Genomic DNA, 14,984 nt, shown 5'->3' with positions numbered 1-14,984 from the left:
CATCACACAGTCCTAGGTTTTAAATGCTGTATGTTATTATTGTTATTGTTTATTGCTTATTGTGTATTTTTGTTTTTGAGTTTTATTTTATTTTAATTGTTGTATTAATTATTTGTTATTGCCTTTGTTTACTGATGTGCTGTGGGCTTGGCCTCATGTAAGCCACACCGAGCCCCTTGGGGAGGTGGTAGCGGGGTACAAATAAAGTATTATTATTATTATTAAGTGTCCGACATGTGATCCAATTCAACAGCCAGCAAAGTCTATGCTGTGGACTCATCTTGTTGTGTTTCAAATAATAATAATAAAACTTTATTTATACCCCGCCACCATCTCAAGGAGACTCGGGGCAGCTTACATGTATTTACATATACATATATGTATATGTATATATACATATACATGTATATATGTGTATGTGTGTGTGTATATATGTGTGTGTGTATACACACACACGCAGTTTTATTATTATTAAATATATTATTATTATTATTAAATATATTGTTATTATTAAATATATTTACAGCATTTATATTCTGCCCTTCTCACCCCAAAGGGGACTTAGGGAGGATCATAGAACACATACACAGCAAACAGTTGATGTTGTTAAAGAGACAGGACAGACAACAGGTAAAGGTATTATGTCGGCATTTTTCCCAACTTTGGCGTCCTGGATGTTGCGCTTGATCCTGGCCACTAGGGAGTGCTGTTGCTCCATCCTCTATGACAAAGATCCTTGATCACAGACTTCCCCCTTCCTTCGATCATCAGCATTTTCTGGTATTTCTTTTATGGTGTCGTAAATTATCTCCCTGCTTAAGTGGTGCCTAATTTCTCTACTCACAGCTCATAGCTCTTTTCAAACTGCTTAGGTGGACAGTAAGCTGGGCTGAAGGTCAGGTGCTTCAAACTGTCAACCTTTCAATTGGAACGATGTATTGCTGCTGGTGTTTAACCAGCTGTGCTAAAGCCCGGTCCTGTACAAAGGTACAAATGGCGTGTTGGGCAATTGTCAAGTCCAACATACATCTTTCTATCTCCCTTTTATGGTCGTTGTGAAGGTTGGCATTCTCTTCTCATCTCTAGAATGACTCCATTCTGTGATAGAGGGAACTATGACTATTCAGTGGCTGGAGGAGAGAGGAGGAGATTACATATTCCGCCAGGAAACACGGGAAGATTCCAGTGGATGTGCCACTAATCAATATCTGTATACAGGGAAAAGCCAGATGTTCCTCTGCCTCTTGCGGTGATCTACCAGCTGTGGAGGAAGGGGGCTTGCAGCTAAAGCATAAGTTTGGAGATTGAGAAGTGAGATGCATTATATTTCCTCCTGTGAGCCCTTTGTTTTCCTTTTGGATATGCCCACTTTCAAGGAAGTGCAGTGGGCATAGCTCTTGCAGGGAAGACCAAGAGAGGCCAATTGCAAGAAAGGAGGCCCGTACGCCCGAAATACTCACATCAGAAGCCAGCTTTTCGTAGTCTTCCATCAGGTGCTCATTCTCCTGGTTCACCGCCAGCACTTTGCAAATCCTGTTTGCGGCTGTCTCAGCCTAGAGAGAAACACACGAGGAGGGGAATAAGAACCCAAAAGATAATTGGGCCCATACAGTTAAAACTTGCCTAAAGTGAAGCTGCAGTGGGAAAACGTAGATGGCTGCAAAGTGAAGTCTGCAGAAACCACCAAGTCGAGTGACAGCAAAGAAAGAACCATTTCAAAGCGAAGCCGGCAAACTTTGCAGCAGACTCTGGAGGTTTGGCAGACCAAGCTTACCCTCTTCCATAATTCCTCTTGCAATCAAAACAAGAATTCTTGTATGAGTGCTATCTTCTACGCACTGGCCTAACATTACCAATGATCTACTGGAAGCTAAGAACAAGATTCATCAGACTTCTGTATTTACAGACTGAATAAGTTCCCTGGAAATGGACTGCCCTGAATGATCACTCTTGGAGCAACTCTAAATCTGAGTGTTCTTCATCCAAAGGGGAGACCATCAGTTGGATCAAATGTTTCCTTGGATAGATACGGTTTCTCAAGCTGGGAAACTAACTTCAAACCATGGTTTTGGGTCCTAGCTTGTCCCAATACTGATAACCACACTGATCATGGGTGGCTGGCATGAGGAGCTGGAGCTGATAGAGGGAGCTCATCCGCCTCTCCCCGGATTCAAACCTGCGACCTGTCAGTCTTCACCCTGTGCCGGCAGGACTGAAGACCGACAGGTCGCAGGTTTGAATCCGGGGAGAGGCGGATGAGCTCCCTCTATCAGCTCCAGCTCCTCATGCGGGGACATGAGAGAAGCCACCCACAAGGATGATAAAACATCAAATCATCCAGGCGTCCCCTAGGCAATGTCCTTGCAGACGGCCAATTCTCTCACACCAGAAGCAACTTGCAGTTTCTCAGGTTGCTCCTGGCACAACAAAAAAAAATATATGGGTGGTTGTGAGTTTTACGTGCTGTATGGCCATGTCCTAGAAGCATTCTCTTCTGACGTTTTGCCTGCATCTATGGCAGGCATTCTCAGAGGTTGTCAAGACCTTAGAACCTCTGAGGATGGCTGCCATAGATATGGATGAAACGTCAGGAGAGAATGCTTCTGGAACATGGCCATACAGCCTAGCCAGATACTGGTCAAAGGACATTTAATCAACTACCAAGCTTGCAAACTTTGTGTTTTGTCTGCTTGTTTGTTTAGTTCTGTTAGAAATGTAATACAATTGTCTGGTTGCCCGTGACACGATAAATAAATAGCCTGGAAGACTCGCAACAACCCAGTGATTCCAGCCATGAAAGCCTTCGACAACACTGATCATGGATGTTCAACAGTGACCCATCAAGCGCTGAATTATAGCCCACCAAAAAGACACCATATGTGGAAGGGGTATGCGAGCATGAGACTCATGCCTATGTTGACTTAAGAAGCCAAAATGGACATGACTGAATCAGGCCATTATATTCTTCTTTACAAACTGGTATCTGTTTAGAGCTGTGTTTCTCAACCTTCCGAATGCTGTGACCCCCTAAATACAGTTCCTCATATTGTGAGGCCCCCCAACCATAACATTATTTTTGTTGCTACTTCATAACTCTAATTTTGCTACTGTTATGAATCGTAATGTAAATATCTGATATGCAGGATGTATTTTCATTTATGGACCAAATTTGGCACAAACACCCGATATGTCCAAATTTGAATACTGGTGGGGTTGGGGGCGATTGATTTTGTCATTTGGGAGTTGTAGTTGCTGGGATTTATAGTCAACCTACAATCAAAGAGCATTCTGAACTCCACCAATGATGGAATTGAACCAAATTTGGCACACAATAGAAAATACTGGAAGGGTTTGGTGGGCATTGACTTTGAGTTTTGGAGTTGTAGTTCACCTACATCTAGAGAGCACTCTGGGGTCAAACAATGATGGATCTGGACCAAACTTGGGATGAATACTCAATATGCTCAAATATGAACACTGGTGGAGTTGGAGGAAAATAGACCTTGACATTTGGGAGTCGAAGTTGCTGGGATTTATAGTTCACTTACATTCAAAGAGCATTCTGAACTCCATCAATGATGGAATTGAACCAAATTTGGCACACAGAACTCCCATGACCAACATAAAATACTGGAAGGGTTTGTTGGGCATTGACCTTGAGTTTTGGAGTCGTAGTTCACCTACATCCAGAGAGCACTGTGGACTCAAACAATGATGGATCTGGACCAAACATGGCAGAAATACTCAATATACCCAAAAGTGAACATTGGGTGGAGTTTGGGGAAAACAGACCTTGATATTTGGGGGTTGTAGTTGCTGGGATTTATAGTTCACCTACAATCAAAGAGCATTCTGAACCCCACCAACAATAGATTTGGGCCAAACTTCCCACACAGAACTCCCACAACCAATGGAAAATATTGTGTTTTCTGATGGTTTTTGCTGGCCCCTCCCGACCCCCAGATTGAGAAATGCTGGTTTAGGGGTTTCAATTTTAAATTTGCATTTGCATTTAACATTGCAGCCTCTTGCAAATCTTTTCTTCCCTTCTCTTTTTGTATATGATCATAATCTTATCGTTCCCTCATTTAATTCAAGGCTGGTAAAGTGTGGCCCTCCCGAGGACTGCAACTCCCATGAGCTCCAAACCAACTTACCCAAGGCACCCCTCCATAATGCACAGTAGCCAGGTTTAAGTGAAAGGAGAAAGCAGAAGAACGGCACAGAAACTATGGGATGGGTGGAAAAAATCAAGAGATCAAGTACCTTGCAAGGAGCAGAGAGAGTCCAAGGGAAGGAGATGGAAGCCAGACATCAACAGAAAGGGTGATGAGGGTCTACAAAAGGATGGGAAGAGGGAGAGAGAGAGCCATGGAAGAAATGAATTGCCAACAGAATAGGAGAGCCAAAAGAAAGAAAGGAGGAAAGAAAGAAAAGCATTGTTCTATCAGGAGGGAAAATATAAGCCACACAGCACAGGGTTTTTTCTTCCTATGTTTGTTTTATGAAGCTGGTTTGCAGCAGGGCAGCCAAGGGAAATAAGGGCCAGTGCTCTTGTCCCTTTGATATGTGACAAGCCACTCAAGTTGACATTTACCTTTCAATCCAACTAATTTGGAGCCCTGTCTCTTATTTCACCTGGCAATGGCTAGTTTGTTGGAAGGAAGGTCATACTTGAAAACATTAAGCTGCTTTGGATGAGGTTTGTATTATGGAGGGGAAGATTGGAATCGTACGCTTTGGCCCATAATGATACCAACTGATTTCTTAATTGGGGCTTCCCGTATATACTTGAGTATACGCTGAGTTTTTCAGCCCTTTTTTAAGACTGAAAAAGCCCCCCTCGGCTTATACTTGGGTTATGATTATTATTTTTATTACATTTATTATTTCACTATATTTATTATTATTGTTACATTTATTTTTCTCTATTATTATTATTATTATTATTACATTTATTATTTTACTCTATTTTTATTATTTATTATTTTACTCTATTATTATTGTTATTATTCCATTTACATGAGCCCCCAGTGGCGCAGTGGGTTAAACCCCTGTGCCGGCAGGACTGAAGACCGACAAAGCAACCACAGAGGCAGGCGGGAAGGGCAGCCGGTGTAGCTACAAGGCGGCTAATCAATCCCATCTGATGGAAAGAACACACCAGATGAGCTCCCTCCAAAAGCCTCGGATCAGACACAAAGGGCAATAACAACAACAATAGTGATAGTTCTTTTAAAAGGGATCGGCAAAGCTAGCATGTTACACGGTCCGGCCCTTTCCACCCCACATTAGGGAGTGTTTGTTTGCAAATCGAGGGGTACAACCAAATTTAGTTTGGTGTGTGTGTATTTCTGCGGGGAAGAACTGTCTCCTCCAGCTGGAAGATGTAGAAAGACCGCCGGCCAGGGGAAGAACGGCTCCACTTCCTGCCTACAAAGGATTTACACATTCGGAGCCAATAAATTAACGCTCGGCCTTAATGCAAAACACACTGGCGGCAGATCTAACATGTTAAGACACTGGCTGGGGATGGGGAGCGGGGAGAGGAAGACAAAAGTAGGGTCCTTCCCATGTTCTCGTCAAAAAGAACCGCAAAAAACATTCGAGTGACGTAATTTCTCTCCTCTGCTTAATGCACAGTCTGCCCTTATGTGGGCCTTCTTTGCTGAGCAGAATTAGGCAAAACTTTTGGGACTTGCTGAGAGTTGGAGGAGGCCACGTGAATGTTGAATCATAGCCATGAGCATCGTCTACAGCAGTGGTTCTCAACCTGGGGTCCCCAGATGTTTTGGGCCTTCTACTCCCAGAAATCCTAACAGCTGGTAAACTGGCTGGGATTTCTGGGAATTGTAGGCCAAAAACATCTGGGGTCCCCAGGTTGAGAACCAGTGGTCTACAGCAGTGGTTCTCAACCTCCCCGATGCCGCGACCCCTTAGTCCAGTTCTCTCATGTTGTGGTGACCCCCGACCATAACACTATTTTTGTTGCTACTTCACAACTGTAATTTTGCTGCTGTTATGAATTATCATGTACGTATCTGATATGCAGGATGTATTCTCATTCACTGGACCAAAATCGGCACAAATGCCCGATACACCCAAATTTGAATTCTAGTGGGGTTGAAGGGGAGATTGATGCTGTCATTTGGGAGAGGTAGTTGCTGAGATTTATAGTTCACATACAATCAAAGAGCGTTCTGAACTACACCAATGACTGAATTTAACCAGTCTTGGCACACAGAACTCCTATGACCAACAGTAAATACAGGAAGGGTTTGATAGGCATTGACCTTGAGTTTTGGAGTTGTAGTTCATCTACATCCAGAGAGCACTGTGGACTTAAACAATGATGGATCTGGACCAAACTTGGCACGAACATACTCAATACGCCCAAATGTGAACACTGGTGGAATTTGGGGAAAATAGACCTTGGAATTTGGGCGTTGTGGTTGCTGGGATTTATAGTTCACCTACAATCAAAGAGCATTCTGAACTCCACCGACGATGGAATTGAACCAAACTTGGCACACAGAACTCCCATAACCAACAGAAAATACTGGAAGGGTTTGGTTGGCATTGACCTTGAGTTTTGGAATTGTAGTTCACATACATCCATAGAGCACAATGGACTCAAACAATGATGGATCTGGACCCAACTTGGCAGGAATGCTCAATTTGCCTAAATGTGAACACTGGTGGAGTTTGGGAAAATAGACCTTGACATGGGAAAATAGACCTTGACATTTGGAAGTTGTAGTTGCTGGGACTTATAGTACACCTACAATCAAAGAGCATTCTGAACTACACCAATGACTGAATTTAACCAGTCTTGGCACACAGAACTCTTATGACCAACAGTAAATACTGGAAGGGTTTGATAGGCATTGACCTTGAGATTTTGGAGTTGTAGTTCACCTACATCCAGAAAGCACTATGGACTTAAACAATGATGGATCTGGACCAAACTTGGCACGGACATACTCAACATGCCCAAATGTGAATACTGGAGGAGGTTAGAGATAATAGACCTTGACATTTGGGAGTTGTAGTTGCTGGGATTTATAGTTCAGCTACAATCAAAGAGCTTTCTGAACTCCAACAATGAGAGAATTGGGCTAAACTTCATACACAGAACCCCCATGACCAATAGAAAATACTGTGTCTTCTGATGGTCTTTGGCCACCCCTCTGAACTTTATTGTTTTTCCTAATTTTACTGCTTTGCCTAGGTGTTCCTGCTCGGTGTATGGCACAGCGGGAGAATAGGCCTCAATGTTGGTAGGCCTAAGTCTATGAGAAGGCCGAGTGTAAATCATAGAATCATAGAGTTTGAAGAGACCTCATGGGCCATCCAGTCCAACCCCATTCTGCCAAGAAGCAGGAAAATCACATTCAAAGCACCCCCGACAGATGGCCATCCAGCCTCTGTTTAAAAGCTTCCTCTGTTTAAAAGCCTCCACCACACTCCGGGGCAGAGAGTTCCACTGCTGAACGTCTCTCACAGTCAGGAAGTTCTTCCTCATGTTCAGATGGAATCTCCTTTCTTGTCGTTTGAAGCCATTGTTCCGTGTCCTAGTCTCCAGGGCAGCTCCCTCCTCCCTATGATTTCCTCTCACATATTTATACATGGTTATCATGTCTCTTCTCAAGGCCTAGTATGAGAAACTTTGGTGAAAGAAGCCCCAGGTTAAAGGCCTCATGTGTAAAAACTGCAGGTTAATATAAGCAGGTGTGCCTGTAGCTGTCAGTTTGAGGTAGACCTCAGTGGGAGAATAAGCCTCATTGTTAGGCGGCCTAAGTATAAGGTAGGCCTTAGTCTGTGAGAGAAGCCACTGTGTGAGGTAAGCCTCGGTATGAGACAGCTCTTGTGTGTGAAACTCCAGTGTGAAGGCTGAACTTTATTTGTGTTATGGAAACCTTGTTCTTGTAAACAGTAAATTATGGAAGAGACAACATTGGTCTATGTTAAAAGCTACTGTGTGAAGCTCCAATATAAGTTTGTTGTGAGAGGAGGCTCAATGAGAGCGAAGCTGTTTATCTGCATGAGGAAGAAGCCCAGCGTGGAAGCAAAGAAAGAAGTATAAAAGACTTTATTTGTGTTGTGGAAACCTTGTTCTTGTAAATAGTGCAACTATATTATTTTACTACAAAGAAAAGCCTCCTATGGAAGAGATAACATTGGTCTGTGTGTTTTGGTTCTTTTTATCACTTTGGACTACTGGTTTAATTACAATTTAATTACAAAAATGTGAGACAAGCACTGAAAGGGTTAAATGGATGTAATGACTCAGCAAAAGCTGTAGTTCTATATAAGCAGATGTGCCTGTAGCTTAGTAGGTCTCTGTGTTAGTTTGCCTCAGTGGGAGAAAGTTCTCAGTCTGTGAGAAGGCCTCACAGTGTGAGGTAGTCCTTAGTCTGTGAGAGAAGCCTCTGTGTCAGGTAAGCCTCAGTATGAAAAGGCCTCATGTGGGTCACGCCGCTGCTAATAAGTTACTCTGCTATACATTCATAGGAACGTTCTTTTGTTAATATGCCCACTCGCCCAACAAAGTCCTCCCAACAGCATTTTCTCAAGTTGTGGTGTAAGAAGCTTTCTTTCCATGCTGCCAAACAGTTGTAGTGGAAAATGCACTTAGAAAACATTTTCCATTTCAGGAAAGACCAAAAGAATCTGGGTCTTCCATGATATGGCTGAGTGAAGATTGAGCATGTGGCTCCCAAGTTCCTTTTTGTGGCCTGTGGGGTCATTGGAACTTCCTGGGGAAAGAGATTTGGCTGGAAAAGGAGAAATCCCTCCTTCAGGAAGCCTCCACAAGTGCTGTTTGTCTTCTTAAAAAGCACTTTGTAGCCCCATGCCATCTCCAAAGGGGTTTCCCCACAAAACCAGAAGCATTTTGTGAGTCCTGCAACAGATCTCAAAGGGAAAAAATTGTCCCCGGTCTTGGCCTACTGCTGATATACACAGAGATTTGCCTGCTTGGCTAAGCCATAATTAATTCAGGGGAACTGGATCGATTACCAGATTGAGGAAGTCTGCCCTTCTCCAATTCCTCCTCCGTCGGATGCTGAGTGATGGGAATGAAGTGTGCAGAGTCCAGGCCATTTAACAATACGCTATAATTTCTGTTGAGTGAAACCCACTGGCCGACCTCGGGCATGTTTCACTCTCTCAGCCCCAGAGGAAGGCAATGGAAGGAGATCTGCAGAGCTGGGTAACCTGAGGTACCCAGAGGTGTATGCAACCTCAGCTCAGTAAAGTATTCTGCCACCTCTCAAGTTCCAGAGCTTGACAATGTGGCATTTTTGGACTCCGGGTCCCAGATAAGCCTGCATAACCACTGACTCTGCTGACTAGGGGGATTCTGGGAGCGGTCACCCCAAAAAGTAACTTCCCCAAGTTTTGTCCAAATCTATGCTAATTGGGAGAAGCAACAAGCAATCTCAGGCATGGGCAAACTTTGCCCCTCCCGGTGTTTTGGACTTCAACTCCCACAATTCCTAACAAGACAAATATAATTCTGCTCCAAAAGGATGAACTCTGATAGCAAAAGTAAAGGTTTCCCTGAAATTAAGTCTAGTCGTGTCCGACTCTGGGGGTGGTGCTAATCTCCATTTCGAAGCTGAAGAGCCAGCGCTGTCCACAGACACCTCCAAGGTCATGTGGCCAGCATTGGTCCGCAAACTATGGCCCGGGGGCTGGATACGGCCCTCCAAGGTCATTTACCCGGCCCTCGCTCAGGGTCAACCTAAGTCTGAAACGACTTAAAAGCACACAACAACAACAACAACCCTATCTCATCAGCCAAACACAGGCCCACACTTCCCATTGAAATACTAATAAGTTTATATTTGTTAAAATGGTTCTTCATTTTAATTATTGTATTGTTTTTAAGTGTTTTTTGAACTACAAATAAGATATGTGCAGTGTGCATGGGAATTAATTCATGATCAATAATAAAACTCAAATGAAGGTGCAAAGAATTGGAAGAATGATAGAAACTATGTGAGATTCCTTCTGAGAGATTTCATCATTTCCTAATGGGTCTAGGCTTGGTTTCTTCCCACCTGTCAGCAGCAGCAAAACAATCCAAATGGATGTAAGCAAAGAGATGTTGTCAACATCACACTTTCCTTACTTGCTCTTCTTCAAGAACTGATGCCCAAGAATAGATAACTCTATTTCCTTTGCCTTCCTGGCCCCCTGATACAAAAGCTTTCTTGGTCCAAGACTACTAGGCCGTTGATATCCTGCCACCCCTTGTCTTCTCGAAGCCCTTTCAAGCCAGTCTCAATGCCATGCTCCAGAAAGTTGATTAGGGAACAAGTTAGTGACAGCTTACAATAGTCAGATACCTTGGAAAGCGGCAGCCAGCAGCCCTACCCAGCCAAAGCTCACCTTCTGAGCCCCCGAAAAAGCGTGATAGAAGCAGGAGACGTAGGTCATGATGGCCTTCTCATCGGGCCTGAGCGTGCCTACAATATCTGCGCAGGAGGAAAAGAGAAAAACGGAGGCAGAGTCAAAGGCACAGTGCAAGGTCTACCCGGCCCTGATCGGCCATGCAATGGAGCGGAGGCAAAGGGGCAGGGGCAAGGCGAGCCTTCACGCCCCTTAGCAGCCCAAATCTCAGCTGGGTCAGGACTCTGTCCTCTTGGGTCATCTCATCTGTGGCGCAGTGGGTTAAACCCTCGTGCCGGCAGAACTGAAGACTGACAGGTCGCAGGTTCGAATCTGGGGAGAGGCGGAGGAGCCCCCTCTATCAGCTCCAGCTCCTCATGCGGGGACATGAGAGAAGCCTCCCACAAGGATGATAAAACATCAAAACATCTGGGCGTCTCCTGGGCCAATTCTCTCACACCAGAAGCAACTTGCAGTTTGTCAAGTTGCTCCTGACATGACAAAAAAAAATCTGTTTACAAAGCTCCACTTCAGAGCTGGGAATCTTTGGTTCTCCAGATGTTGGTGACCTATCATTTACTTTTCTCGCCCTTGGTCAGGTTTGTCAGAACTGAAAGAATCAAAGAGTTGGAAGACACCTCGTGGGCTATCCAGTCCAACCCCATTCTGCCAAGAAGCAGGACAATCGCGTTCAAAGCACCCCCAACAGATAGCCATCCAGCCTCTGTTTAAAAGCTTCCAAAGAAGGAGCCTCCACCACACTCCGGGGCAGAGAGTTCCACTGCTGAATGACTCTCACAGTTAGGAAGTTCTTCCTCATGTTCAGGTGGAATCTCATTTCTTGTAGTTTGAAGCCATTGCTCTGTGTCCTAGTCTCTAGGGCAGCAAAAACAAGCTTGCTCCCTCCTCCCTGTGACTTCCCCTCACATATTTATAATGGCTATCATGTTTCCCTTCAGTCTTCTCTTCTGCAGGCTAAACATGCCCAGCTCTTTAAGCCACTCCTCATAGGGCTTGTTCTCCAGACTCTTGATCATTTTAGTCACTCTCCTCTGGACATATTCCAGCTTGTTAACATCTCCCTTCAATTATTTATTTTATTATTTATTTATTTACTTTGGTTATATACCGCTGTATCTCAAGCCCGAAGGCGACTCACGGCGGTTCACAAACAGTAAAAACAGTAGAAATTATGGTGCCCAGAACTGGACACAGCATTCCCGGTGTGGTCTAATCAAGGCAGAATAGAAGGGTTTAGACTTCCCTGGGTCTAGACACTAGACTCATGTTTATGCAGGCCAAAATCCCATTGGATTTTTTAGCTGCAGCATCACATTGTTGGCTCATGTTGAATTTGTTGTCCACGAGGACTCCAAGGATAGGAACTGGAATTCAACATCTAGAGGAACAGGTCTCCTCATCTCTGCTTTATCTCGTCAGCTTTCAGCAGCAAGAGCTTTTTAGGGCTGCCACATTCAGCTGACGTAGTGCATACCTCCTGTTTCACACTCAATAGGGATGATTTCTTAATAAAATACATTTAAGACTGCAGGATTCATCAAATTTCAACTGAGTCACGTTTTAATTAGTAGGAGCTGGACAATAATTGCCACTGAGACAACGAAGGAAGAAGAGTTAGCAATTGCCTCTTCTTATCCATAAGTATTTGTTTTCTGCTTCCCTGGAGACTAGGACGCGGAGCAATGGCTTCAAACTACAAGAAAGGAGATTCCATCTGAACATGAGGAAGAACTTCCTGACTGTGAGAGCCGTTCAGCAATGGAACTCTCTGCCCCGGAGTGTGGTGGAGGCTCTTTCTTTGGAGGCTTTTAAACAGAGGCTGGATGGCCATCTGTCAGGGGTGATTTGAATGCAATATTCCTGCTTCTTGGCATAATGGGGTTGGACTGGATGGCCCATGAGGTCTCTTCCAACTCTATGATTCTATTAAATACAATTAACTATATTTATTAAATAGAAGGTTGCCAATCCTCGCAGTTTCTCAAAAATGCATTAATTTATATATGTATAAAAACCCAATGTTTACATTTAATTTGTTTTATCCATTGAGCAAAAGGTAGACAATGTAACTATGAAAATACTAGACTGGTTGGAGGTCTACCTGAAGAACATGGAGGTACCTCAAATGTCCTTTTTAGCACATTTTTGCCCAGAATCCCTCAAATATTGAGCCTTTGAAGCTCAATTTGACAACAAAGAGAGAGTTAAGGCTCAAGATGAATTAGCTATGGGGGAGAATGACCTCTGCACATGCCCTGATCTAGCTGAGGTTTGAGCTGCTGGGAAGGTGTTGCCCTTGGCAAGAGAAATCAGGAGAGCACAGGATGCTGGAAGGAAAAGAAGAGAAGAGCGGTTAATGCTGAAGGCTCGGTCACTTCTGGTACCTTCTGTGCGCCAGAGAAGGCATGATAGAAGCTGGAGACATAGGTCATAATAGCCTTCTCATCGGGACGAGCTGTGTTGACAATATCTGGAAAGTGAACAACAAGGGTTAAATACGCTGCAAGACAAAGCCCTGACTCGATTGGATCTTGCGTCATCAAGTCCACCAGATCCGTCGCTCTTCTGTAAGCAAAATATAACAGCCTGAGAAAGTGAACTACAGTCAACAATGTAAACTACTTGATCAGTTCAGAAGTGAAGACAGTTATCCATGCCTTAGTCACCTCCAGATTGGATTACTGTAATGCACTCTACGTGGGGCTGCCCTTGAAAATGGCCCGGAAATTTCAATTGGTACAACGGGCGGCAGCCAGGTTACTAACTGGTGCGACTTCCCTGTTTAAGGAGCTCCATTGGCTGCCGTTCATTTTCCGGTCCCAATTCAAGGAGAAGGTTCTTACCAACAAAGCCCTGAACGGTTTGGGACCCGTCTACCTGTGTGTACAAACCCACACAATCTCTTCAATCATCTGGAGAGGCCCTGCTCGTGCTCCCGCCTCCCTCGCAGGAGCGATTGGTGGGGACGAGGGAGAGGGTCTTCTCGGTGGTGGCCCCCAACTCTGTAACTCGCTTCCCAAGGATATCAGGCATGCCCCAACATTCGTAGTCTTTAGGAGGAGCCTGAAAACGTTGTTGTTCCAGTGCGCCTTCCCAGAATAAGGAAAATTCCCAGCAATACGTCCTCAGAATGCACTTTACTATTGGATTAGGTTGGACTGCACTCCCCTCATTTCCCTTAAAACCGTTATACCAGACATATCCTACCTTGTTCATGCCCAGTGTTTATTTTTTTTTAAAGTTTAAACTATTACATTTGGCTTGGCCATAGGTTTTTAAATTCTTGTGTGTTATTGTTTATTTGTGATTTATAATAACTGTATTGTATTGTATTGTTTTTGTTTATTGCTTTCTTGTTTTTATCGATGTGTTGTTGGGCTTGGCCTCATGTAAGCCTCTCCGAGTCCCTTGGGGAGATGGTGGCGGGGTATAAATAAAGTATTATTATTATTATTATTATTATTATTATTATGGAGCCCCCGGTAGCGCAGTGGGTTAAAACCCTGTGCCGGCAGGACTGAAGACCGACAGGTCGCAGGTTCGAATCCGGGGAGAGGCGGATGAGCTCCCTCTATCAGCTCCAGCTCCTCATGCAGGGACATGAGAGAAGCCTCCCACAAGGATGATAAAAACATAAAATCATCCAGGCGTCCCCTGGGCAACGTCCTTGCAGACGGCCAATTCTCTCACACCAGAAGCGACTTGCAGTTTCTCAAGTCACTCCTGACACGACAAATAATAATAATAATAATAATAATTATTATTATTATTATTATTATTATCCTACATTTACCAATCTCCCACCTCCTTTCACAGCTCAAGGCCTCTTACAAAAGGCTGCAAAGCTCTCATGGCTTTGCAGTGATGAATTGCATCCCTTTTCCTTGAAAGAAAAACTGAACTACAAACTACATCAGAACCAAAGCTGAAGCTGTACCAAAAGTTCCTGCTGGAACTGTAGTTTGTTCCTAGTTAACTTAAGGGTGTGATTTTTATTTTATTTGTTGCCTAACAGTCTCACCTCCAAGTCTGGGACCTGGAGGAGAGGTGGGAAGATGGTCATACATGCCTCCAGCGTGCTTTAATGTGCAGGATGGAGGAATCTGGACAAGCCAGCATGTTCAGTGTGGAAAGAATGACTGGCTAAGTGTAAATGCGACTTCAGGAATGCCGATTACCATCTGATTAATTACTCTGAGTAAGTCATCTAAGCAGAGCTGAATTGCTCGACTTGGCTTCTGCAATCCAATCCTGCTTAGAGATTCAGAAAACACACTTCAGTGCCAGGAACCTCTTCCTACGAGTTGCTGATTATAAGCCCCGATGCTGTTGTGAAATGCAATTCATGCGACCCAACGGAGCCCCGCGGCATAAAGACCGAGCTTACCTTCCGCATCCAACATCTTGGGAATGTCGAGGTATTTCTCGGCGACCTCAAAGGCATTGTTCAGATTTGTCACCGGATCGTCCTAGGAAAAGAGGCACAGCTGTCAAATTGGATGCCACCAACGCAAGACACAAATTATTAGGCAAGGAGCATCTCAGGATCAAATGGGCATTTTGTT

At 44.1% G+C, this 14,984-nt stretch overlaps 1 protein-coding gene across 6 annotated transcripts in view; it reads right to left on the bottom strand.

The window, feature by feature from the left end:
- LOC137095353 (alpha-actinin-4) overlaps positions 1-14,984 on the bottom strand; it is a 177,287-nt gene that overhangs the window by 36,200 nt on the left and 126,103 nt on the right. For 3 of the 6 annotated variants that reach the window (XM_067461919.1, XM_067461923.1, XM_067461921.1), the window contains exons 7-9: positions 14,807-14,888; positions 10,399-10,484; positions 1,461-1,553 (exon numbers count right to left, since the gene is read on the bottom strand). In XM_067461919.1, the coding sequence (XP_067318020.1) occupies positions 1,461-1,553; positions 10,399-10,484; positions 14,807-14,888 (261 nt within the window). Of the gene's footprint in view, positions 1-1,460; positions 1,554-10,398; positions 10,485-12,803; positions 12,890-14,806; positions 14,889-14,984 lie in introns of all 6 variants that reach the window. The other 3 variants (XM_067461918.1, XM_067461922.1, XM_067461920.1) reach the window with 1 other exon arrangement.

This window comes from Anolis sagrei, chromosome Y, assembly GCF_037176765.1.
Source record: "Anolis sagrei isolate rAnoSag1 chromosome Y, rAnoSag1.mat, whole genome shotgun sequence".
NCBI classification, from domain to species: domain Eukaryota; kingdom Metazoa; phylum Chordata; class Lepidosauria; order Squamata; family Dactyloidae; genus Anolis; species Anolis sagrei.
The sequence above is the reverse complement of the archived record's forward strand: the minus strand, read 5'-3'. Positions and strand labels throughout refer to the sequence as shown.